The 24,764-nt window shown below is 43.9% G+C and overlaps 1 protein-coding gene and 1 long non-coding RNA gene across 2 annotated transcripts; one reads left to right on the top strand and one right to left on the bottom strand.

The window, feature by feature from the left end:
- Positions 1 to 1,048: 1,048 nt before the first annotated feature.
- LOC127606093 (uncharacterized) lies at positions 1,049 to 20,979 on the bottom strand. Its single transcript, XR_007963732.1, has 5 exons — positions 20,856 to 20,979; positions 14,956 to 15,151; positions 11,825 to 11,970; positions 2,551 to 2,713; positions 1,049 to 1,693 (listed from the first exon to the last, which is right to left on the bottom strand). It is a non-coding gene; the product is annotated as an uncharacterized LOC127606093 (long non-coding RNA).
- On the top strand, positions 20,875 to 23,994 carry dmbx1b (diencephalon/mesencephalon homeobox 1b). Its single transcript, XM_052074096.1, has 4 exons — positions 20,875 to 21,028; positions 21,145 to 21,323; positions 21,704 to 22,136; positions 23,498 to 23,994. Exons 1-4 carry the CDS (start codon positions 20,875 to 20,877, stop codon positions 23,914 to 23,916), a joined length of 1,185 nt encoding a protein of 394 aa, XP_051930056.1. The 3' UTR covers positions 23,917 to 23,994.
- Positions 23,995 to 24,764: the final 770 nt, after the last annotated feature.

Raw genomic sequence — 24,764 nt, 5'->3', positions numbered from 1 at the left:
TAAATTGGGAGTCCGATTATTATTTTAAAGTTATTGTTATTGTTATTGTTTTCTTCTCCATCGAGCAACGAAGCCTGTCTACATTTGCGATGAAGATATCAGACAGAAATGCCAGGCAGTAAAATGCAGACACAGTGAGTCTATTATTGCGCCATTTGTAAATGTGTATTTTACATCAGGCACTTTATTGGGCAGCTAAGTCCTTGTGAAGATGGCTTAGTTTTCGACAATTATCTTTGTTTGAACTATTATTTTCATGTACACAATAATTATAATATGTAAAGTATGATTATTTTCTGCTAGAGAAACACAAAATACGTTTTGGATGGATGAATGAATACTTTTTTTTGTTTTTGTTTGTTGCTTCCTTGACAAGGACCCGCAATCTACTTATTGTTTGTCATTTCTGGCAAGTTATTTCTGATCAGTCATTTTCAGGGCGCCTTCCAGTGGGAATGTAGACAGTCAACATGAAATATTATGAGACAAAATATTGAAAAATAGAGCACGATGTTCGAGGAGCTAGCAGGCTTAATCGGTCGGCATTGTGTCATTTCCTCAAGTAGTGGCTTGGATGAAAATGACTTTTTAAAAAAAACTTACGTGAGTGCCCTGCCTCTGCCTTGGTGATACTACCTGCTTTTGCCAATGGAAAAAGCATGCTGAGCCATGTTGTAATAATATTAGTAGCCTGGAAAGGAAAGGGGGTGGAGGTTGTTGGAGGGAATCCGTGAACCTCATCCCATCACCCGCAGCTTGGCGGCGGGGAAGGTAGCGGGAGGAAAAGTGCCTTCTCACTGAGTTTCATTAACCTGACCACATGCGCCAAAAGCTGCGGTGTTAGACTTAATCAAAGTGACACCGACACACTTGCCGCAATCTGACGCCTCACCTGGGAAGCTCATCCGGGGGCCTGCTGGCTCTCTAGTACACATTTCAACAGCACGTGCATGCATGTTTTTTTTGGGGGGTGGGGGGTTATTTTTATTTTTTTACACACACCCATACACAAACGCACACACAATCTGGCGAGTTCCAATCAATTTGCCCTTTTTTGTTCATGTTCTCTCTGAGAAGTGGCTTTTGCCTGCCGTTTTATAAAGAACTGAGCAAAGGCCGTCTGCTTTTGTCAGCTTTACGTAAGGGTCCCTCTTAGCCAATAGGAGAACAGGACGATGCTCCGGAATAGCCAATGGCAGAGTAGCTATAAGTATGTTGCGTTTCAGGAAAATCGGACTTGCAATTAGCAACCGTAACTGTATTTTTACCTTTCGTATCTGAAGGCAATATTTTCCTGTTGAGGCGTTTCGTAACAAAGCGACGTTCGTAAGTAGAGGTACCACTGTATAAGTGTTTGAAAAAAAAGCACTAATATGATTTTGGTTGTCCCTAGAATGGCATGGCCTTGAATACCAGGTGAATCCTTCATTGTAGATATGAGGCATAGCGAGCCCGGCAACGCCACCCAGTATATTCTGAGAAGTTAAGAATTAGTGTGTGATTAGCCTAATGCGCCGCAAAGAGGAGAAAGTAGCGATTAAAAAGTGACAGAGAGTAAAAATCCACTTCTGTGGACAAGAATTACTCACGCAAAGGAGCAAAATGGGGGGTTTAGATGTGTACAGTAGGAGGACTGCTCGTGTTTAAGCTCCCTGCAAAGTCTCCCGCCGGCGGCATTATGGCGCCCGTGCACCTGTCAGACAACACAAGACGACGAGCCAACGCGCCTTCATCGAAAGCGGCCTAGCAAATATTAGACAACCTTCATACATTAGCGACGCCGCGACCCCCCCAATGCCTTCACATGCAAGCAGAAAATGATTTATTTTAATATATTTAAGACTTTTTCTTAACACTCCCTCTCGCTCTCGCGCTCACACACACACATTGGCCCTCTTCATTTGCTACTATTGGTTACCCTGCTACCAGTACATATATGTGGCTGTTTGAATTATTGTCCAATCATATTTCAGCTTCAATGTGTTGCCATGTAACTAAACGGTAATCTGCCCAGGGCCTTCAGAATCAGTCGTGTTGGCAGATGTAATTTCAAGTATATCAGCGATGGGGGGCTCTTTTCAATCATATGTCAAAATCATCCTCACAGGGCCAGAACACTGGCCCTTGATGATGTCAGTATTTTTCTGTCCTCTGATTGGCTTGTCAGAGTAAAATTTGTTAAAGCCAAGTGAGACTCGCAAAACACGTCTGGGCAGTTTTCGAATTGGCGTGAAAAAAATAATATTCTAGAAACGCGAACTTGCATCTCTTGATTCGAACATTTCGTAAAAATGACCGTTGTTTTTAACATCTCCGGTAAAGATCATGTATTTTATTCAAATGTTTTTTTCATGTGATGTAAATTTTTTTTAATCTAAACTTTTGCAGATGCTTGTTATTATTTTAACTATCACATTTTTGTATAGTATTGACGGATTCTCCGATGGCGACATGGTACCGTTGGTAGTAAAGAGGTGATGAAGTCGGTTCAGATTCCATTGAAGGCCCAGGTACCAAATGCACGGCCCGTCAATGGCATCAGAGAAGTACCTGAGGGTGTTTGCGGAGGAGAAGCGCCGAGCTGCAGGAGAACAACCTTCATCTGAGCAGATCAATCTTCCTGTGACACTTCATTTAGGCTGCATTGATGTGGAATTAGGGTCCATTACGGCTATTGGCAGGATCTGACAGCACTTCCAAGGCAAGGCCTCTGCTGAATAGAGCAGATAAGACGTTCATTTTTAGCCGTGCATGGATTTTTTTTTGCCACTCTTTCATTCAAGCCCGTCATCAGTATTGCTAATCGACTAAAAGAACACGTAAGGGGTTTCTCCCCTTTCCCTCCATTGAGTCAACTTTGGCTCAGGGGATCCTTCCAAAGCCTTTTTCAAGGGTAGATTTCAACTCCATTCATTTTCATTATTTTAAAGACAGGTATATTTTTAATCTACAATCTGAATGCACTACTTATTACACGCCCCCCCCGACCCCCCATATCACAAAGTGACTCCTGGCCTAATCCAAATGGGTGATTTTCATCATTCAAAGAACTCCTAAGGTCTTAGTCGCAAAAAGAAAGATGCAAAAGTCACTCACTGTTTCTTCCCAGTGCCGAAGTGCCTTAACATGAAATTAAACCAAATAAACTTACAACATGCAGACCAAATTCATGTGGAAAAAAATAGGTCATGAAATTTTGTACTCCAGTGAAGATGGAATTTTTCTCAGTGTCTTCATTCCTGGCACAGCCATAACACTGATACACATGATTTTTGCTCAGGGTAACAAGAGAATAAAAGTTCGATGACGTTTTCAAAACCTTTCACTCGTACGATTTTTTTCTAAACAGACAAAATAATCTATATATATTTTTTAATCCACTTCAAGTGCTTACATGCACGTCTTTGTGCTCTTTCCTCTAGCATCCAAAGGTGGTCCAGTGTTGGCCGGTGGAGGTGAAGGAGTCAGGTCAGCATCACCCAACGCCCCCCCCCCTGCCCTCCACTGTCTATAGATGGTCGACAGCGACCCCCCCCCCCCACCCAATCGGCGCATCCCTCACTGACCAGGCGGCTGAGAGGCATACAGATACCCCCCTTAAGGAGCTTTGCTTTCTGCAGGAAACTTAATCTCCTTTTTAAACGCTATGCCGAGGCTCCTCACAAGCCCCTGAATGGAGCACGGGGAGGGGGGGGGGGGGGTTGTTAGGAGCCGGCGGCAGAGTATCTCCGAGCCCACATGGCAGCCCGGCCCAAATCTAAATATGCGAGGCGATGCTCCCGACGCCAGCGCAGGAATTAAACCTCCGACAGGCCACGCCAAATACGCCACCTCGTCCTCTGTGCCCCTCCTGCAGCGCCGGCTCGCATTCGGCGGGCGTGACAGCCTGTGATGGACTGACATGACAACACAGACATCTATTGAGGGGAATTTTATGCGAGCTGTTGAGGAACAAAAATACCTCAATTTACTAGAAAGAAAACATATTGGTTGTTTTTTTTCCCCCACTACTAGGTGGACTTGAAGGCAGCATGGTGGACGATTGGTTAGCATGTCGGCCTCACAGTGCAGAGGTGCAGGGTTTGATTCCAGCTCCGGCCCTCCTGTGTGGAGTTTGAATGTTCGCCCAGTGCCTGCATGGGTTTTCTCCGGGTACTCCAGTATTCTCCCACATTTCTAAAACATGCATGGCAGGTTAATGGAAGCCTCTAAATTGTGTCTGTGTGTCAGAATTGTGTCCATGTTGATGTCAAAAGAATTATTCCTTTGTTGTGTGTTCATGAACACCCCTATAGAATTAATTATTTTATTTTAGTTATGTATTTACTTTTCCTAGCTCGATTTTCTATTCGGGTGTATTTTTTTTTCCTTAGTGCCATTGAAGGTGTCATTAATTTACGTTTTTCTGAGGCGGTCTTTGAACGCCTCTCGATCTGAATGAGAACAGAAGGTGTGTTGCAGAAGAGAGACGTAGTTGTATTCGCTTGGGAGTTTTAGGAAAATAATTGTACGCTTAAAAGACAATACTGTAGGTTCTTTATGTGTCTGAGCTGCAACACTAAGAAAGGTAAAATTTGCAACGCCTGCTCGGTTTTAGGTCTTTGGCAGACAGTTGCTATTATACATGTTAAAGTCCATAGAAAGAAACAGAATAGTCTCACCGAGTGTGTTTGATAGCTTAGTAAAGATGTACAAGATGACAACATCACCCCTGCTCTCACTCTTGGTCTGAAGTGCAAGACACTAAGCAGGGACCCTGACAGGAGTGTGCCAAAATCTTTGCGGCGTTTTATTCAAGAAGAGGTGTGACAGATTATCGGAGAAGGAAGGGCAGACTTCTGCCGGGAGTGGCAGAAGCGCACTGGGCCCTATTCACCGACATGCTCCTTTAACAGCCTGTCAGCAGACTATTCCCCAAAGCAAACACGGCCGAGGCTTTCTTGCGGGCCCTCATAAACTCCCTGAAAAGGACTTTAGGGTGGCGAGGAGCCCCAAGAAAACAAGATGTGTGCAAAGCAAACAGGCCTCACAAAGCCTGTGGACATGGTGTCTTTCGTTAACCGAACAGGAGTTACGGTGGTCGCTTGTCGGCGGCTGAAAGCAAAGACATTTTTTTCGCAGTGTGGCTCAACCAATGGAGAACCGTAGCGCTCTATTTCATGCTCAAGTTATACAAGCGGAGTAAAGTGGAAAGGCCAGCCTCTTAAACCAGTTTTCTCTTGCTCGTATTCATTTGAAAGCATTTTTTTTTAACCTCCCACTTCATCCGTGAAAACATGTTAGCTTTATCCCTTCACAGCGCCTCTTAAATTGATTTCACATTGTAATTAGTTCATAAAAACTTTTTACCATATTACCTTCTGTCATTTTATTTTAATTTTTTAAAACCGTGTTCAATTATTCATACGGTACAAGTGGTCTGTATGTGGAAAGATCTTTGGATGCCAACAGAGAGCGCAGACAGAGACAAGAGAGAGCGAAGAGAATAGCAAAAGCATTGGGCAACAAACGCAAAACGGGGAACAGACAGACAGAGAACACAAACAAACGTAACCAAGCGGAAGGATGAAAAGAGAGAGATGAGAGAACAAATAGCAATGTCAACTGACAACGTAGCGTACATCCTGTTAGCTTAAAACGAAACACACCATGTCCTTACGGCAGAGGGATCCCAACGGAATTGAGGCTTTTGGCTATCAGCGGCTACATTTACATTTGATATATTTTAGAACAGATAAAGTGAAAGTTGAGTAAATACTGAACCTGCGCTTGGTATTCATATTGGTATTGGTGATACTGGCCATCTATCGACTTGGTACTGATATCGGCGTTAGCGATAGCGGATTTATTTGGTTGAGTATGGGCATTGATATCAGTTTCAGTAATACCAGCACTGTATTTACTTGTTACCAATCTGGGGCTTTGTTTTTCTTCAGGATGGTATCACAACAAGAATCTTATCGTATCTTATCGTATCGCACTTGACGAGGAAGCAACGGACCGCACACACCACGGCGCGTTCGCTTGCCTGAAGCTTTGTCCGTCCTCACAGTTGCTTTAAAACACATCCAGAGGTTTAAGAGCCCCTTTCAGGGAAGTCCACCTGGAAAGAGACTCGAATAACTCTCATTCTCTGAAAGCCCTTTCAACTTCATAAGCTCCTTCTACGGATGTACACCGGACCCTAAAAAAAAATTTACCTCCCAGATTGCTCATCTGTCTTTATTCCCCCGCTCTCATTGGTCCACTTCTTGAAGGGTCTTTATTAATGCAGAGAAAGAGATAGCGAGTCTTTAAAGACACATTGGCCAAAAGAAAGGCAAGACGATATGGCCTACTGGAGTGCTTAGTTCTGACTAAATGAGTTTTGACAGTGAGGAGGATGCTCAGCCCAGTATTGTAACCAGTCAATGGCCAGCCCCCCCAAGCCCCCCCCCCCATCATCTCAGATATATCTCACTGCTTTAGATGCTCTGACTCCCCCTCCCCCTGTCCAGCAGCAGCAGCAGCGGCGGCGGCACTATAGCCCGACCACATCATAATCCTCTTAACGCTCTGCCTTATTAACCATTCATCCAAATGACATGAAAGCAACCGGCGCAAAAGTGTGTGAGAAGGAGAGCCAGAGAGGTTGGTGGATGTTTTTCAAAAGGGAATGGGAGGGCATGGGGGGGGGGGGGGGGCTCCAAAAATATAGAAGCTACTGATGCCCCCTCCCCAGAATAAAGTGCAAGCCCATTCACCATCCACTTGCTTCGTATTCCCCCCCCCCCATTTGATCATGTGACAAGTGTGTCTAAGTCTGCTCAAATGTACTTTGGAGCCCATCAAGCAGAGCCAATTGAGCGTCCGCTAAATTGAATTCCAATTAAGACGACCGTGCAGATGATGAATACGCGGCTGATCCATGTGGCTTTTGGCTTTTTCAATTTGAGAAATTGGCCATCGCTTGATCCCTCTTATGCCCCCCCCATACAACCTCACACAAATACCAGCGCTGGAGGACGGCGCTCATTAAGACCCATTTGTGAATCACGTTTTCTCATTCGGAAATTAATTCTCAGGCTGAATGAGGACTGGGAAGACCGATATCAAATTTCCTGATATTGAAATCGGCAATGAACGGCAATCAGTTTTGCAAGGCGATGACAAATCAAACTCAAATCACGGACCACAAGGTGTTCCTAAGCAAACGAGAATGCTTAGTTAGGAATTGGACGGAATTTTGAAAATCTAAATTTGATACCTCGCTCCTGTCAAATCATATTTTGAATACTCAAGATTTTCCCCCCCCCCCTTTTGATATTGCAGGTGTTCAGATGGACCAGCCCGAGTTTGAAGTCAATCAGGACAAGAGGACAAAATGAGCCCTGTACAAAAATGGACCAAAATTGTACATTCAAATAATCATAGCTCATTTTCTGTGTATTTTTGGGGATCACTACAAATTTTATTTTTGTAGTCCTCTAGGTTAAACATAACGAGATAGGACTCAGTTAAACCCTTTTTTTTTTTTTTTGCCAGGCCTGATGTGTGCGCAAAGTTAAGTGAGATTTCGTGTATGTTTCGGCACTCAAAAATGTCATTCATTCCAGGAGAATAATAGGTATAATTTTGGCAGAAACAGGAGGTGAAACGTATAAATAAGTAAAGAATCCCTTTGAAAGCCATGGGCTCAATGAAATATTTGATGAAACCAAAGCGCTACACACAGAAGAGAAACTAGCCCCCATCTCACTGCATGGTATCAATCAGTATCAGTCATACCAACCACAGTATCAATATTATCCGTATTTGAATCAGTCTGCCGAGTGCTAAATTGCCTGCTCAAGAGTGGGATTCTTTTCCTGAGCCCACTTTAAGAAATTTGCATGAACCAGCCCCCACTCCCTCCGTGCTCACACACATTACCGTCTCTACCTCTCCTCTTAAACACAACCTCGACTGGGTGGCTGCGCCCAGGCGCCGGTGCGTCTTAAAGGCGTCTTTAATTCAGCCAACTTTGAAGTGGCACTCCGGCAAATACACTCAATCAATTATAAATGAAATAATCTCCTTATAATATTAAAGATTTTTCCAGTCTAAGAAATAGCGGGAGATTAGGGCGCCCAAATCAGTTTTAGCGGTATCTAAAGTGACAGCAGCAGAATCATTGGAAGGAGCGGCGAGGAACTTAAAATGATTATGTAGATCTGTGTCAAACTGGCGAATGTTTCTGAAAATCCCTCCGCCGGATCGACCGCGACGAGGGAAACAGATTATTCCTGGCCTTATTTAAAGGGTTGCACTTCTTAAAGCGGGAGGGGGAAACATTCACATATATTTACACTTATATTTCCGCACACTCCCTCACTGCGCCGCCATCTTCCTGCCTCCAGGGGTCAACGCGTTACACGAGCCTCCCTTTTGTGCTGCGGCTCAAGCTGTTGTTAGCTAATTCGGGAACATACGCACACACGCGCGCGTTTTGATGTAAGATTAAGACGCCGGCTGCTTTTCGTGCGACGTCTCAGGTATACTTTTGATTCGTCGCTTACATACGTCGAACTTAACCGCGCAATGCGCAAAGCACATGAACGCAAGTCTCCTTGACAATCGTCGATTGTCGCGTTTGCCGTATGAGCGGCCACGACAGAGTCGCAAGCGGCACTGTCCCAACGTAGCAAGAATTTCCAGGTCACGTTTTTTTGTCCACCTTGCTATCACCGGTACCTTTCTTGTGGATGAATCACACAAAAACGATGAGTAAATTCTGCGATATTTTAAAAGCGTTCCTGCCCAGAATTTTCCCGAACATTCTGAATTTGATGACTTAGGGGATGTTTCCATTTAAAATGTGCTCTAGAGACTGGACAAATTTAGTTTGGATGTTGTTTCGACTTGTAGTTTCTCTCGACGCTCTTCTATCATTACTCACAGAGCCGGAAATTATGACCCAGCGCACATTTCTATCACGCCGGGGCTCATTCATCTTTGATTACACCTTTCAGATGATATAAATTAGGCCTATCCCACACTGTTAGCTTGATGGATTACAGGGGCCCATAGGAAACACACTGATCAATATCATGGATTAGCCTCATGAGTTTCCAGGCTATGCGATCTCGCTTGTCGGGTTTGTTTGCGCGGCGCGACTTTGCCACGAATGAAGACCTCAGAGCGCCGCCTTTTTGAACTATATAGGATAGCAATCCGTAACTTCCATAGACGTGATGCAGTTTCAAGGCAATTAGCCCCTCAAAATTCTACACAGTGGTATTTTCACAAAAGTGTGGCCGGTTGAGTGACTTCACATTGGGTTGGCCAGAATCGACGAATCTGTCAAAAACACAAGCCCTGGAAATCACCCAAAATGGCTGCTTCAAACTAAAATGGCTGACCTCCTGCTCATTTTCAGGCATGGGTCCCTGAGGCTTTATTTTTCCTGACGTGGTCGGTGCAACTGATGTCACAAAATGAATTGGGGGCTTGGGGCGTCCCTGAAATGGAGTTTCACTCCAATCTATGTGAAAAAAAAATACCGTGGGTGAAAATGAGTTTGCAATTTGCAATTGAAGCGATTTTCCAATCCGCTTTATCCTCACAAGGGTCGCTGGAGCCTATTCCAGCCGTTTTAGGGCAGTTGGCGGGGGACACCCTGAACCGGTAGCCAGCCAATTGCAGGGCACACAGAGATGAACAACCATCCGCACTCACACTCACACGGGACAATTTCAAGTGTTCCATTAACCTGCCATGCATGTTTTTGGAATGTGGGAGGAAATCAAGAGTACCCAGAGAAAACCCACACAGGCCCAGGAGTTTGAATGGGAGGCCGGAGCTGTGATCGAACCCAAAATCTATTCGACGTGACTTTGTAGAACTCAATTAATGTGTAACGAGGACGAATGCAAATATACAATGAAATGAGTGAAGGGTTCCTTGATAGAACGATGTTTGAAGACATGAAATATAGTGCGTGTGAAAGGAAACATAGTCAAGCATCTATCAGGCTTAATAAAACCCCCTCCTTCCGCACAAAGGAAGGGGCCAAATGAACATGCTTTTAAAAATCAATCGCACCAATTACTGTCCATCTTTGTGTCACGCTTGCCTCGGCATACATTGAAAGAAAACACACACACACACATACACACACACACACACGCACACACAGAGGGAGGAAATTAAGGGGGGGGGGCAGATGCTGAGATGGAGGCACGTTGAAGAGTGACAACTTCATGTTTGGGTAATTATCACCACTCCCGCCACGTAAAGAGAGGGCCTCTTAACAGCCCCATTGTTGCTGTTAAACACTTTGGGCCGCTGATTGATGAATGAAAAGGGAAGGTGGACACACGCTTCTCGAGGGACTGGCTGAATGTTTGCGTGTGCATGTGCGTGCGCGACCCCCGCCAGCTGGGCAGCCTCAACACAACACGACACAACACACACATGGCGGGATTGCCAGGACTATACCACAGGGGGCTGGCTATCAATACATTATTCATAACCATCTGACGGGATGGGACAGCTCTGAAACACACACGCACACACACACACACACTCACACACACACACACACACACACACACACACGCACACACACAATGTAAATTCAGGCACTTTATCATATCAGTGACGGGTGTGAGTGAGAAGTCCCCATGCAGTGTCATCAGCTTCCATGACTCTCCCTTGTGTGTTAGCATAGTTCATTCATCTCATTCATAGTCATGAGTCAATTGTACTACTGATAGCAAGTCTATCATGTCCACATGTAGCCCAGTGGCTCAGTCTTAGAAGCCAAACAATAGCTAACACAGCTTTGACAGCCGCGCTAACAATTCAGAGTTCTTAATGTCCGCGCAGAGCTAGCTAGCTAGCTAGCCCACAGCAGCGTCAGTCAACGAATGAGGTTCTGCCGCAGTCACTTGGGATACGTCTGAACATTGGAGGAGTTACTCATTGGGTAAAAGCTCCTATGTCCAATTATGGTTAAATTAATTGAATTCCACAAATGGATATACTATTGTTCTCTTCCTGCGTTGTCTGACATGCTTATGCATTATTCAGTGTTGAAAATTACTTTTGTCAGTTTGTGGGAGTCGTGCAGCATTTTCCAAACTACAGGTACTATATAGAAAGTTAAAATTACTTTAAAAAAAAAAAAGCTGAGATCTTGTTGATTGGCTGGCTCGAAACTGGCTAGAACTGTAAGTTTGGGAAATGGGTTAATTGCAGTGTACTCATGCAAACCTCCCACCAGCCCCGACCTATGTTGTGTATTTTGGGTGGCGTTCTCCGTTTACAACTCAGCAGGCAGCTAAGCAGTACTCATTAGTTGACTAGACAAATACTCTCAATACACATCTCCACTGACTGGCTTAGGTCGGATGTCTCTTCGGTGTCACCACTGTGCGGTGGAGGGATTATTAATTTCGTAGTAATAGACTAGCACTAGTACAATACTAGTCCAGTGGCTCTCCAAATTTTTATAGCTAGTATAAAAATGTTAACCTTTTAATGTTTATTTCGATCCGACGTATTAAATACCACCATAATGACCACCATAATGGCTCATCAAAGACATTATATAACATAGAAACCAATTGTTCATTCATTATAATGTCATATTTTCATTGCTTATTAAAATCCTGGTTTCAGGTTCCTAAAAAAATGTACTAGCCTACTAGCATATACTGTACAGTAATTCATGTGCTCGTTTCAGTAGGCAGTTATTCATAATATCATGTTGCTCAACAGAAAAAATACACAATGACTAGAAATAATACACATTGTAAAGTTAAGGGGCATATTATATATTTTTTTTTCTCCTCTGACATACCTGCAGGGTACCGTTTGGCCATCCAGCACCTTCGTTTTTTGTTTCACATGTCCACACACACCGTGCTAGCTTGCTCAGTGGCTTAATGGCGGATGCGGCTCTTCAGCTCCAAAGCCTTTCTAAGAGGGCTTTGTGCAGAACATGGTCTAAAACAACAGGAAAAAAAAAACAACAACCCCTTATGCTCATTTCACAAAACAACACCGTACAGTAATAAAGCTTACAAAAGAAGCCCCTCGGCGTGCCAAATGAAATATATCAGCGGCCATTATTGCAATGAAGGCCTTTAAAACAAGACTACGCTTAAGCTGCACAGATGAGCCTCAATTCTCTAAATGTCACAATCCACATGACCCGCAGATGCTTTAGCGCAGATTTGACAACAAAAGACAGATGTCGAGAGGTACCTCGCACCATCACACCGCCCGTCCGTTTGAATGGCGTAAAGACTCGGAGCTGTTTCTAAGTGCTCCCAAATCAGATAAAAACGTAGGGTGAAAACCCAAGTTCTCCGTGTAAGAGCGCACCGCTTTGTGCAGCTCATGTGGACCAGAGAGGATTACTCTTGGATGGGAGCCTGGCTTTGGGAGGACTACGAAGATGGGAATATGGACTTTATAGGATCATGAGAGTCAAATAGTGGATGGGAGCCGTTGCGTGCGCCGTGCGCGTCGTTCTTCGAGGGCAATATTTCTTCATTTCCGCACAAATTCAGGAAGTTGTCACGCTGCGAGGTGGCGGTGGACCCCACAAATCAGGCAAGAGGGAGGAGCATGGTGTAATTGACAAATTGTATTAATACACAGAGAAAATTAACTAACAAAATAAAGTCCTGAAAACAAAAAGAATCCAAAGTAGCAAACCAAAACCATGACTGAAGCTAAAAACCTAACAGTGACCGAAACATGACTGAAACAAACACGACAGGACATGAGTGGTTGTGCCGGGATTTCTTTTAAACAGCTAATGACCTAACGACCAACAGGTGTGCAGCTGCAGGGAGAGCCCTACAGAGCCACCTGTTGGTCACAAACCGAAACATGACAAAGCAACCAACAAGAAGCGCTACGGTGCCGCTTCACCCCTCACTCATTAACATGGATAGGATGAAATAATAAAATAAAAACATAGTAAACCCGCTTCCATCATTGGTCCCAGGTTAGCAGTTCGCTATTTCGCAGAATCTTTTTGTCCAGTCAAAACTATTTTGGTCGAATGCTGGTATTGAGTGTGATTCCATTATCAACCATGAGATGGCACCACTTCTTTTTTTTTTGAAGTGTTGCAAGAAAGAAAGAAGAAGGAAACAGGAAGTTACTGCGGCAAATTGTTGTTGAGAGTTGTTGAATGTGATCCACTATAATCCTACATTTTAGGCCCTTAGAAAACGTCAGCTGTAGGTTAATTTTATAATGAACATCTTTGGGAATGATTATTGACGTATATTGCGAGATGATTGGTTTGACTGGATTTGTTTACTGTAAACACAGAATGATTAGTAGCCTGTTGCACTGGAACAATAATTTGATGTGATCTATTGCTCTTGCTTTCTCTCAATAAATGTGTTTTTTGACTTTATTTTAAAATTGTGTTGAAAGACATAAAAATAAAACATGCTTAGAGAGCATTTAAATAGACCAATTCGATATTGTGTATTAATTCTATCGTTTGTAAACGTAGCATTGAAACCACCCCAATACTGGTGATGTACGGACTTGGTTCAGGTTCCTCTCCAGTCTGACTCCTCTGTAGGTTTAGGAGCCCCCTTTCCCCTGGGTGATAGTTAATTACTCCCAGATAAATCCATTGGCAATTTCTCCAGTCGCACCGTCAGCCCCCCCACAAGACGGCTTCCTCCCTTTTTTTGCCTCTTCTAAGCTCATGTAATGAATCACTAATCACTCATTCCCTCATGAGCATCCCCAGCCTGTTATCTCTTAATTACCCCCTTCCAGGGGGTAACAGGGCACCGCGCGAGGGGCTGGGGGGTGGGAAGATGACAAATACCATTCCAGCAAAGTCCATTTGTACCCATGCTGTATCTTAAATTTTTTAAATCCCAAAGTGTCAAGTGTCCTGAGGACAAGGTAGAGTATGCGCTGGCAGCTCGTAAATTATCGTCGTCACCCGAGAGCCTCGGAGCGATGCAAGTTTTTTGGACTTGGAGAACCAGAACAAAGCGACCTGTTCTCAATCTCTACAGCGCTCCTCGGGAGCCAAATGGTCCTCTGGTGGTGCATTTTGGAAAATGGAAACACCAAGCGCGGTCATTTGCCCGACGCGACGCTTGGGGATTGGAGAGCCGAGACTCAAATTGGAATTGGCAGTGAAACGGGGTCACGAGGATCCGTCCGTCATACGTAACAGCGAGATGGGCCCGCGTGTATGCGGGAGGTCCTCTCACACAAAAGGCCGACGCGTCCGCGAGCTGGTAGAAACCGACTTAGGGTTTGTCGCTGCCATTCAGCGTCTTTCGCGGGAATTCCCACACGAGGGCTCGGCTCAATTCTTCCTGACCAAGGAGCTTTTTTTTTAGGTCACAGTCAAAACAAGACACATTCCCATACGTGCCCCCCGCCGCCCTCCACAAGCAAAAGTTCAAGATCTCGTAGTTTACATTATGTGTGCAAAACTGAGAACCGCTTCCACTAATGACAGGTGTCCCCTCGCAAGTCCTTTTACGGTTCTGGAATTTAATCTGGCTAATTTCAACAAATCCCGCTGAGGATTTTAAAGCTCAATTTGAGAATAAAGAGAGACCCTGAATGGCCTTTTTTTTTTTTTTTTTTGGAATCCTAGTGTCCGTTTTGTGTCAATCGTTTAGTGAAAGCCTGTCAAAAATGGTTAGCTTCTCCAGTGAAACTACTACTTTGCATCTTAGCTCCCTCTCTTGCCCTGTGTCTGCACAATTTCTTTCTCTCCTCTTGTTTCTTTCCTTTTGTTTCGATAAAGCGAGGGATTAGGAAAGATTTTCCCCCGTAAAGTAGTGGTTTGATGGGCTTTTATCCCACCGTGTTGCTAAAGCTGTGTAGCCCCTGGATTAGGGCCCGACAATAGGAACCCTTGTGCTTGGGCCGCAGCCCGAGGGTCACAAGCAAAGCGCGGCTCTGAAAAAGAGGGCGGAAACAAACCTGCCAACCTCGATATGTCAACGTCTGCGAGAAGGGGAGCGCTCGCGAGCGCGGCCTCGTGTTGCCTTTCGCGTGGATCGCGCCGGGATGAACTAGTGAGGAAAAACTTGTGGTCACCTTCACAGAAGTGGGAAAAGGGTCTTTACGAGGATGTTCTGGAGCTGCTTTGGCACTGACGCATCAGCATGTCGGCTCCCTGTCCAGAAACAGAAACAAACTTAATCCGTCAAACATCCGAGGGACATTCTTGCAATTCCGTTGATTGTTTTCAAGCCGGTGAAAGTCATCATACAATTTTTCCGTTTGTTTTATTTTTTTTTTGACCTAACTGTTTTTAGAGAGTTTTTAAGAGTACATATTGGAACTGTTTGTAATTGCCTACACCTTGAGTAAGGCGCCGCATATTGGAAAGGGTTGCGTCAAAAACGGACAGATTCATTATCAGGGGTGTCAAACTCATTTTTGTCATGGGCCACATGTTAGTCACCGTTTCCTTTTAGGGGGGGCCGTTATGACTGAACGCAAATTTTTAAAAGGCAATTATAATGGTTTATTCAGCTATTGTTTACGTTTCTGTAACGAGGGGTTTGGTTCCAAGAAAATGCAGACAATACGTCTCTTATTTATTAAATACAAGATTTGGACATTTTGGTCAAGATTTTAGCAAGCACCATGGAAGTTGACATGTTTGATTTGCTTTCGCGGGCCACGTAAAATGATGCGGTGGGCCAGATCTGGCCCCCGGGCTTTGAGTTTGACACCTTAGATCAATTTAACCAATAAAAACCAATCCAAATTTGGGGTTTGCTCAATAGAAAAGTTTTTTTTTTCAATATCAAATCCACCCAGATCGTGGATCAATTCATTTTTGACCAATAATTGAGCTTTTTGTGAGCAAACAGTTTTGAGAGGACAGTTATCAGCAAGCGTCCAGCAGCATGTGAGGCCCACTCGACGACATCATTTGCCCAAATCTTCCCGGACCAGAAAATCGCCCCAATACCAACACGTGGCGCGAGCGAGTTTGAGGTCTAATTGCAAGTCCGAGGACCACTAATGGCAGCTCCTTTTTGTTACTCCAGTCACAGGAGTCCCTTTGGAAGCGCTCCATTCCGAGCCATACATCAAAATGATTAATTTCACCCAAATGAGCGCACGTGCGGGGGCTAACCTTGACGGCGAGCACGCGCCCGGGCCCCCGCCAACTAATATATTCATGAAGTTCAAGAAAGCTTAATGATACAAGTTAATGGGCTCTGAAGGCTGAAGGCGTCAACTTTCTCCTCGACTTGACGCACGAGGCTGTTGCAGTGGCCACTGGAGGAGTGAAATGACAAACACGCCGGCGTTCTAAAACCTGATTAAAAACCGAACGAGGTTCATAAATCGCCTCGGCTCAGCCGCCTCGAGTCGTGATGCAGGGATAAAAGTTTGGAGAGCGGGAAGAGGATGATGGAGAGGAAAGGCGATGACTTAGATCTGGAGAGGAGCTTAAAAAGTGGGGGCTGAATGCGGGGCCCGGCGCACGGAACAATGAGAGCGCCCGGGAAATCCAGGGAAATCTCAGATGAATTCGAGGTTTAGGAAAGTTAGCAGCTTGAAGGTGAGCACAATGAACGGCCGCGTTTGCAAGTGGAGAGCGGAAAAACTTCCAGCGCAGCAGCAGCAGCAGCAGAAGAGGAGAATAGCCTAAGAGAGCAAATTTGTCAAATGAAAGCCGATGAGCTGCAACTTTGAATAAATCAATCAGAAGAGGAGAATTTTTTGTTTAACTTGCTTTTCTTTGTCCAAAAAGTGTGTGCGTGTTGAGAAACAATTGTTTTTAGACACAAAGAATCATACGTTGACAATTCCCAATATACATTTGCTGTTCCTATACATCATTTTTAAGCATTGTTTTTAATTACTTTGCTTGTATCTATCTATTGACATTCCTTTTGATATGATTACATCATTTTATTCAAATCATTTGTGTCGTTATATTGAAATACATTTTTTCTTGAACCCTTTTTCACGTTATCAGGTTACAGGTTGTCATTATTGGTGCATTAAAGGGGTCAAGAAAAATCTTTCCGTCCATTCATTTTTTTTTCCTGCCCTTTTGAGTCAATTTTAGAATGTATTTATTTAACATAGGTTGCAGGGAAAAATACGGTCGAGTTATTCCCTTCAAGAAAAATCATGTGTGGTTTAGTGAATGATAAAATAGGATGTGAATATAGTGTTGCAATTTTTTTTACATCTTGGATATGAACATGGTTCGTTTTTTCTTATTTTAAAACCTCGTTTAATTGATGAAATAATGTGATCTGCTCTGATTTTTAATGGATTCCACTCGAATGGAAGCACAATTCATGACTTTCAAGGTAGATTTGAGGTGATTCCTTTTTTTGTTTTAATTGCTTTCTAAATTGTTTGCCCACACGGGGAATGAAGAGGTCTTATTTTGATTGGCTCACAAACTTAATCCGATTGTCCTTTGCTCTGTGGGCCAAAAGGCAATGCGGTGCTTTCTATAGCCTGGGGGAACAAAACTCTTAAATGTTTCAAACAAATCAGACCTGGAATGTTTTTTTTTAATTTTTGAATCAGATAAATAGGCCGACGTGCACGGATAACCATCTGTTGCATGGTTTGGGGTAATACAACCAAAACATCAATTGTTAATTTTCTTTTCCCACGCTGCATGACTGCAAAAGTGTCCAAAAATCTCCAGTCAAGTTGAGCACCTCGCGACACCGTCCCTCCTCACCCACCCCCTCCCCTTTTTTTTGTCTGCACTCGAAAAAATATGCAAGCTTTACTTACATTAAAAGGCTACTTCGTTGTCTTATTTTCGTTGCCCTTAATTCCAAAACCTAGACGCTTTTTTCCCCTCACGGAGACGAAATCTTTTGAGGAAAAAAGCTTGAAGAGGAGCGGGGCATTAGTGTTTTAATCCTCTTAGCGGCAGTCATTGGAAGATTTTTTTTCTTTTAGGGAGGGTGCGAGTGAGATGGCGTCTTGGCGACCAAATCTTGAACCCCCAAAACACATCACTCGGGGGTCCAACCGGGAGTTTCGAGCTCGGATGACTTTCCGATGAACGGCAGCTAAATAACACGGGACCAAATTAACTTAAAAAAAAAAAAAAAGAAGACTTAATGGAACCATTTAAAGCTCATTTGTTACCGTTCAACACAATAGCATTTCAAATGACAATAGGTTTTTGTTGCAGAAAGGCACGAATTTTCTTTTTGTACACATGACATACAATCGTAAAATTGTGGATTACTGTAAATTAAATAAAACTAATGGCCCAAATAAATACGTCATCGTTATTGTGAGACGGTGGCATGAAAGTGCAGACGCTAAAGTACGACGTCCACATATACTTATGTAATGCAAATTTTAAAAATAGATATGAATGTAATTTTATACTAAGAACACCGTTTAAAGTAACCATGTTTTAAAGTAAACATAAAATGCTACGAAAATTAATCATGCGTGTTGGCAGGAAAGTACCGATGCTGAACTTTCGTGGTGGAATGGGGCGGGGTTGCTAATTGGAGCAGAGCGACGTGATTGGCCAGCACTTTAGTGATGTCACTGCGCCCACGCATTTTTTTTTTTAAAAGGGCCGAGAGATGGACGCCACAAGCATCCGCTCCACTTTTCAGGAATCAACCAGGATGTTTTCAGGATACGCACAAAGTATAAACGGAAACATTTAAATTATATTTTTAAACCAAATAATGAAAATGTGAGGATTTGGGGTGTGGCGCTTTAGGAGGACAATAATCGAGAGCGGGTGGAGATATTTTACTTGAAGAGAGAAAAACGAGGAAAGGTAAGTTGAAATTTATGTATTTTTTAACGCGCACCCCAATTTTACTTTTGTGTTATTTATTTTCTGTTAAAATAGGGGGAAATACTCTTTGTAAATGTAGTGCAATAATAATAATAATATATAATCATAATGTTTCTACAAATAAATGAGGAAAAACTCTTCACTTTATTTTGTAAGTCTATATTGTGACTCACGTGGTAAAAATAAAACAAGGATCCGTATCGGCACCTCTATTGGGATTACTTCCAATATGATACATTTTTTTCAGGAAACTGGTTTTGTATTTTTGTTTGCGGATTCTCTGCACACATGTACGTGTCCTATTATTTACCGCATGTCAAAAACGAATGCTGCTAAAACGGTTCATAAATACTTTTTTTTTGCACAATATTTTACATTTTATTTTTGGGGCAAATATTTTAATTGTATATAACCTATCTGCTGTTTTTTAACGTTCATTTCAAGCGGGTTGATTCTCACAATAAAATACTTTTTTCCCCCTCCTTCCCATAATGTTTTCAATACAATTTCCACGCCCGGAGTCAAATGCTGTGTAATTCATACACGGCAATTAGCATAATGAGTGTTAAATCACAGCCCGGAGCCACGTGTCCGGAAAGACGACAATGTTGATATTTATTCTCTTCTTTAATGCATTTTAAAACGGTGCAGATTACAGGAATACTGCCTTGGGTGGATGTTGGCAAAAGAATACGAGATTATGTTATTCTAAAAGGAAATTTGAACTCACACATCCACATTTACACAGTGGCCCACGCGCGCACGCACACACACATGCTGCTCGACCTTTCATGTGTCAGCTAGATGATAAATTAATAGTCCGGTACAGTTCAAACCTATTTGCACCCACATTAGACAGCAGTCCACGGGGACCCCCACGTAAATGTGTCAGTCAGCCTGCAGGCGTTCGGAACATTACACGGAGCCATGCAGGACCCCGGGAGAAGAAGAAAAAACGGGTTAAGCTGTCGCACAGTAAAGAAAACAATTTATGTGGGGCGCTCATTTATAATAAATTATAGCCTTCGTCAGATTAAAAAAAAAGGTATTGAGAAGAACGTAACAAGGTACGTTATTTCAAAGTAGAAATAATATCAAGCAACATAAAAGTTGTCATTGTCAGATGGGGTATTTTAAACATGACTAGAAAAACATTTTGATATTATAACAGAGGACACGATGAAACTAGAAACTATAATTACAAAAACCAAATCACGATAAGAAGTGGCAATTATTTCCTGCAAGGTAGGCCCATGATATAGGAAGAGGATGCATAATAAGTTGATGATGACAACGAATCATCATAAACACAGTTTTTCCTTAAAAAAATGTAATCACACCTCTTCTATTGCTAAACATTTTTAATTTTAATTGAAACGTGTTCTGCAAACAAATTCCATGAGGTTGGAATTGTAATAAAATTATTTATTTTTACATTTGATATCCTCATTTATAAGATATCGCCACAGGTTATTGTAAAGTTATTTAAGTGCTATTTACACTGGCTAATATTACTTTCAACTGTGAACCATGACTTTTGAAATATACATTAAATTGAACATTATATTCATCATCATGTAAAAATATTTTTTTCGTCAATCATGACATTAAGTTTGAGAAAATTTGCTTTAAATGCAACCTAACTGTTCTGGATAAGTTACAATTCATCGATGCCAATTATAAATCTCTCTCTCACACACACACACACACACACACACAGACGCACGCACACACAACTCAAGTTAATTTTTCCGTTTGCAGTGGTGCTAATTCCTAATGGAGAATTTCTACTTGCACTCTGCAGAATACAGTATAGCTTTATAGGGTTTTGCGTTGAACACCACCTAGAGAGAAATGACTACTTATATATAATGTATCTTTGTTCATCTATCTATTCCAGTGACTTTTAGTGACAGGCAAAAGCTCTCATTAAATAGCAGAAGGTACAAGAAAAGTCGTATCCACTTTGGACATGTGCCTTGAATTTTTTTCAGATGCAAAATATCCATTTTGACTCAATAAAAGTAAACGAAACAGGCTTGACACTAACCTGATGCTTTCCCCAGGTCATGCAGCACTACGGGGTAAACGGCTACTCCCTGCACGCCATGAACTCCCTCAGCGCCATGTATAACCTCCACCAGCAGGCGGCGCAGCAGGCTCAGCACGCCCCCGACTACCGGCCGTCCGTGCATGCCCTCACGCTGGCCGAAAGACTGGCTGGTAAGTATCAGTCGCTGGTGGTGTTGTGTCACCGTCGACCCCCTCTGCGGCGGAGGGAGCCTGAATTCAACGTGCCGCGTGGTTTGTTTTTCCTCTCAACGGCTGTACATTTCAAGACATCATCCTGGAGGCCCGCTACGGCTCCCAGCACCGAAAGCAGCGACGCAGCAGGACGGCCTTTACCGCCCAACAGCTGGAAGCTCTGGAGAAGACCTTCCAAAAGACGCACTACCCGGATGTTGTGATGCGGGAGCGTCTGGCCATGTGCACCAACCTGCCCGAGGCCCGAGTGCAGGTAAGATGCTGAAGAGATAAGACCCGTCGTTAGTATAATAATTTTTTTCCGTGACATGACAGCAATAATTTGAGATACAGGCACTGTATGGTGGCAGTGACACACTTCACAACATGTAGCAGCGTGGCAGACAGCGAATATTTCTTCACAAAAAGGGTTGGCACTGTTGAACAAAGCGCCCAGTAGAAGCGTACTGTCAAACTAAACGTCAAACAAAGGGAATTGTGTGAACTGTGGGAATCGTTAAGGCAAAAAAACTCGGCAAGTCTGTTTAGCTTAATGCTAACAAACAATGCAAAAAATCATCGACAGGCTAGCAGCTATCATCGGTGTTACAGTGTTATTTTTTGTAACCAAAAAAATGCATATCTCACCTTCAGGTGTGGTTCAAGAACCGGCGAGCCAAGTTTCGCAAAAAGCAGCGCAGCCTGCAGAAGGAGCAGCTCCAGAAGCAGAAGGAGGCGTCAGGAACCACCGAGGCCTCCACCGACGACACCAAGGCCGAGCTGACGCCCGCCGCCGACACCCACGCTACCCCGCCGCCTCCCTCCTCCGCCTCCTCCTGCCACTCCGAGTCAGACAGGCTGCCGGTGGCGGCGGTAAGGTCTCACGAACCCGGCGAGACGAGCGTGGAAGTGAACGTCACCTCACCCGAGCCATCGGACGGCGAGTCGGCGGTAGAGGACAACGCGGACGCGGAGGACAGAGTGAGGGGGGAGGCGAGAGGAAGGAACAGGGAGGAGGCGCGAGGGCATGGGGAGACCCACCCCGGTGGCAGTTCGCCATCCTACAAGCAACTCAGCCCGACATCAGGTATGAATAATGTCTTCATGGAGATGAAGAGATGAACATTTTGTACTTTGGGTCCTGTTGTGGGAATGACGAGCTATGCAGGATGCTGTGAAGCACGGGGGGGGGGGGGGGGGGCTTACTCAGTAATTTTAGGACTTTGAATTTGCTTGAGTAAACGTCATGGGAGGCGGCCCGGTAGTCCAGTGGTTAGCACATCGGCTTCACAGTGCAGAGGTACCGGGTTCGATTCCAGCTCCGGCCTCCCTGTGTGGAGTTTGCATGTTCTCCCCGGGCCTGCGTGGGTTTTCTCCGGGTGCTCCGGTTTCCTCCCACATTCCAAAAATATGCATGGCAGGCTGATTGAACACTCTGAATTGTCCCTAGGTGTGAGTGTGAGCGTGGATGATTGTTTGTCTATGTGTGCCCTGCGATTGGCTGGCAACCGATTCAGGGTGTCCCCCGCCTACTGCCCGGAGACAGCTGGGATAGGCTCCAGCACCCCCCGCGACCCTAGTGAGGATCAAGCGGTACGGAAGATGAATGAATGAATGAATAAACGTCATGGGAAGGACTTGACATTCATGAGGCTCGCCAAGTTGTCACTGATGGTATAATTAGACAGTTTTTCCATATACAGTGGAAATGTGTGGGATATTTTGCTGTGGTCTGATGAGACAAAGGTTGAAATTATTGGCCCCGATTCCAAAAGGTACGTTTGGTGAAAAGAACACTGCTCATCACCAAACAAACACCATACCTACAGTGCAGCTGTTTTTCTTCAGCTGGAGCGCCGCCTTAGCCAACGTGTAGGGAGTTCCAAACAGTTCCAAATAGCAATCAGGGCCAGCACAAAAACTTGAGCTTCATAGCAAAAAAAAAAAACAAAAAAGAAGAAAGTTGGCGTCCCCGTAAATTAAGTTTCTCTTAGCAGAATGAAATTTGGTAGGCCCAACTGTCATGAGTAGACCCACCAAAAAAAGTCTCAAAAATACATGCCTAAAAGATATTTTTAGTTGACGAAATCTGATCGCTCCCCGTAAAACACGAAATTCCAATAATGCAAATTTTAGGGGCTGATTTCGCCTGTTTACTTAGCAATAAAGAATATGTCCTTTATGGGACCCACAAAAAAGTCTCAAGAATTCTTGCCCAAAGTGACCCAGGAAGTTAGCCATATCGTTTAAATTAGACATTTGAGGGTTAATTTGGATTTAACAATTGGCCCTTGAAAAACGATTCATTTTTCAGATCACCATCTCTTCGGATTTCTCCCATTGCTGTCTAATCGGGACCCCGATGCGTGATGCTAATTGATGAAAACTATACATTCCTGTCATAGACTGTTGATGTGAAGTAACGAAAACCCTCTTCCTGTCTCTCAGAGTCCCCCCTGTGCTCGCCCGCCCTGCCGTCCTCCAGCAGCATGCCGAGTGGTCCGGCCCAAAGCAACTCGTACGCCTCGTCGCCTCTCAGCCTCTTCCGGCTGCAGGAGCAGTTCCGCCAGCACATGGCGGCCACCAACAACCTGGTACACTACCCGTCCTTCGACATGAGCGCGCCGTCCTCGCTGCCCTACTTGGGCATGAACGTCAACATGTCGTCTCCGCTGGGCTCGCTGCCCTGCCAGTCTTACTACCAGACGCTGTCTCAAGCGCAACAAGTGTGGAACAGCCCGCTGTTGCCGGGGGCACCGGGCGGCCTTCCGGGAAGCCTCAATAGCAAGACCACCAGTATCGAGAATCTCCGGCTGAGGGCCAAGCAGCATGCGGCCTCGCTGGGATTGGACACGCTCCCCAACTGAAGGCGCTCCGATGCCAAGTGCGTTCGCCCTCTGTGTTTGCCCTTCGATCCGAGCGTGGGGGACTCCACCCCCACACGCAACTGAATCCACCGAACTGTAGTGCAGTGAATCCTCGCTATCTGTATGGGATGGAGGCCGAACGCTGCGGCAAATAGCAAAAATCCACAATTGATGCCAAGCCCTGCTAAAAACTGTTGTAATTGTCTATAGATGCCATAAGAGGGCCATTCAAACTCCATTTACTTGAGTACACTTCCCTGGCTACACGATGATCCAGAATTGGTGAGTTTTTCCAGCAAATAAATAGACGGTAGTTTCCGGAAAATAATAAAATAAAAAAAAAGGTGAATAGTGAATAAGTGGGGGTTCACTGTACTCTATGCTTGTGGATATTGTTGTGTTTCCGATTCCACTTTTGCTATGGAATTAAATGCTCTCTTATAAGCCAGAAGTATGCATGCAAACATCGCACTGAAGCAAGGCTTAGATGTGGACCGTTGCAATTTGAAGAAAAAAAAAAGGTAGAAATTGGTCACAATAATCTAAAGTAATTCCGAAAAGTGTTTGTTTACATTATTTTTTGGGATTGAACTTCAGATAAAAATGATTGACATCATTCATAACAGTAAGGAATTTTTTTTTGCTCAAAGGCTCCACCAATTGATGTAAAGTGTACATTGATAAAAAAAAAAATCATATATATACAGTAATCCGCACCGCTCACAAACAGTGAAAAAAATCATGAATAATTGATGACCCTTCCTAAGATAATTCATATCATAATCATTTAAACAAACTATGTTTATATCTTTTCAATTTATCTTATAAGATTACCCTTATATATATGG

The sequence above is a fragment of the Hippocampus zosterae genome, chromosome 8, assembly GCF_025434085.1.
Source record: "Hippocampus zosterae strain Florida chromosome 8, ASM2543408v3, whole genome shotgun sequence".
In the NCBI taxonomy this organism is placed as follows: Eukaryota; Metazoa; Chordata; class Actinopteri; order Syngnathiformes; family Syngnathidae; genus Hippocampus; species Hippocampus zosterae.
The sequence above is the reverse complement of the archived record's forward strand: the minus strand, read 5'-3'. Positions and strand labels throughout refer to the sequence as shown.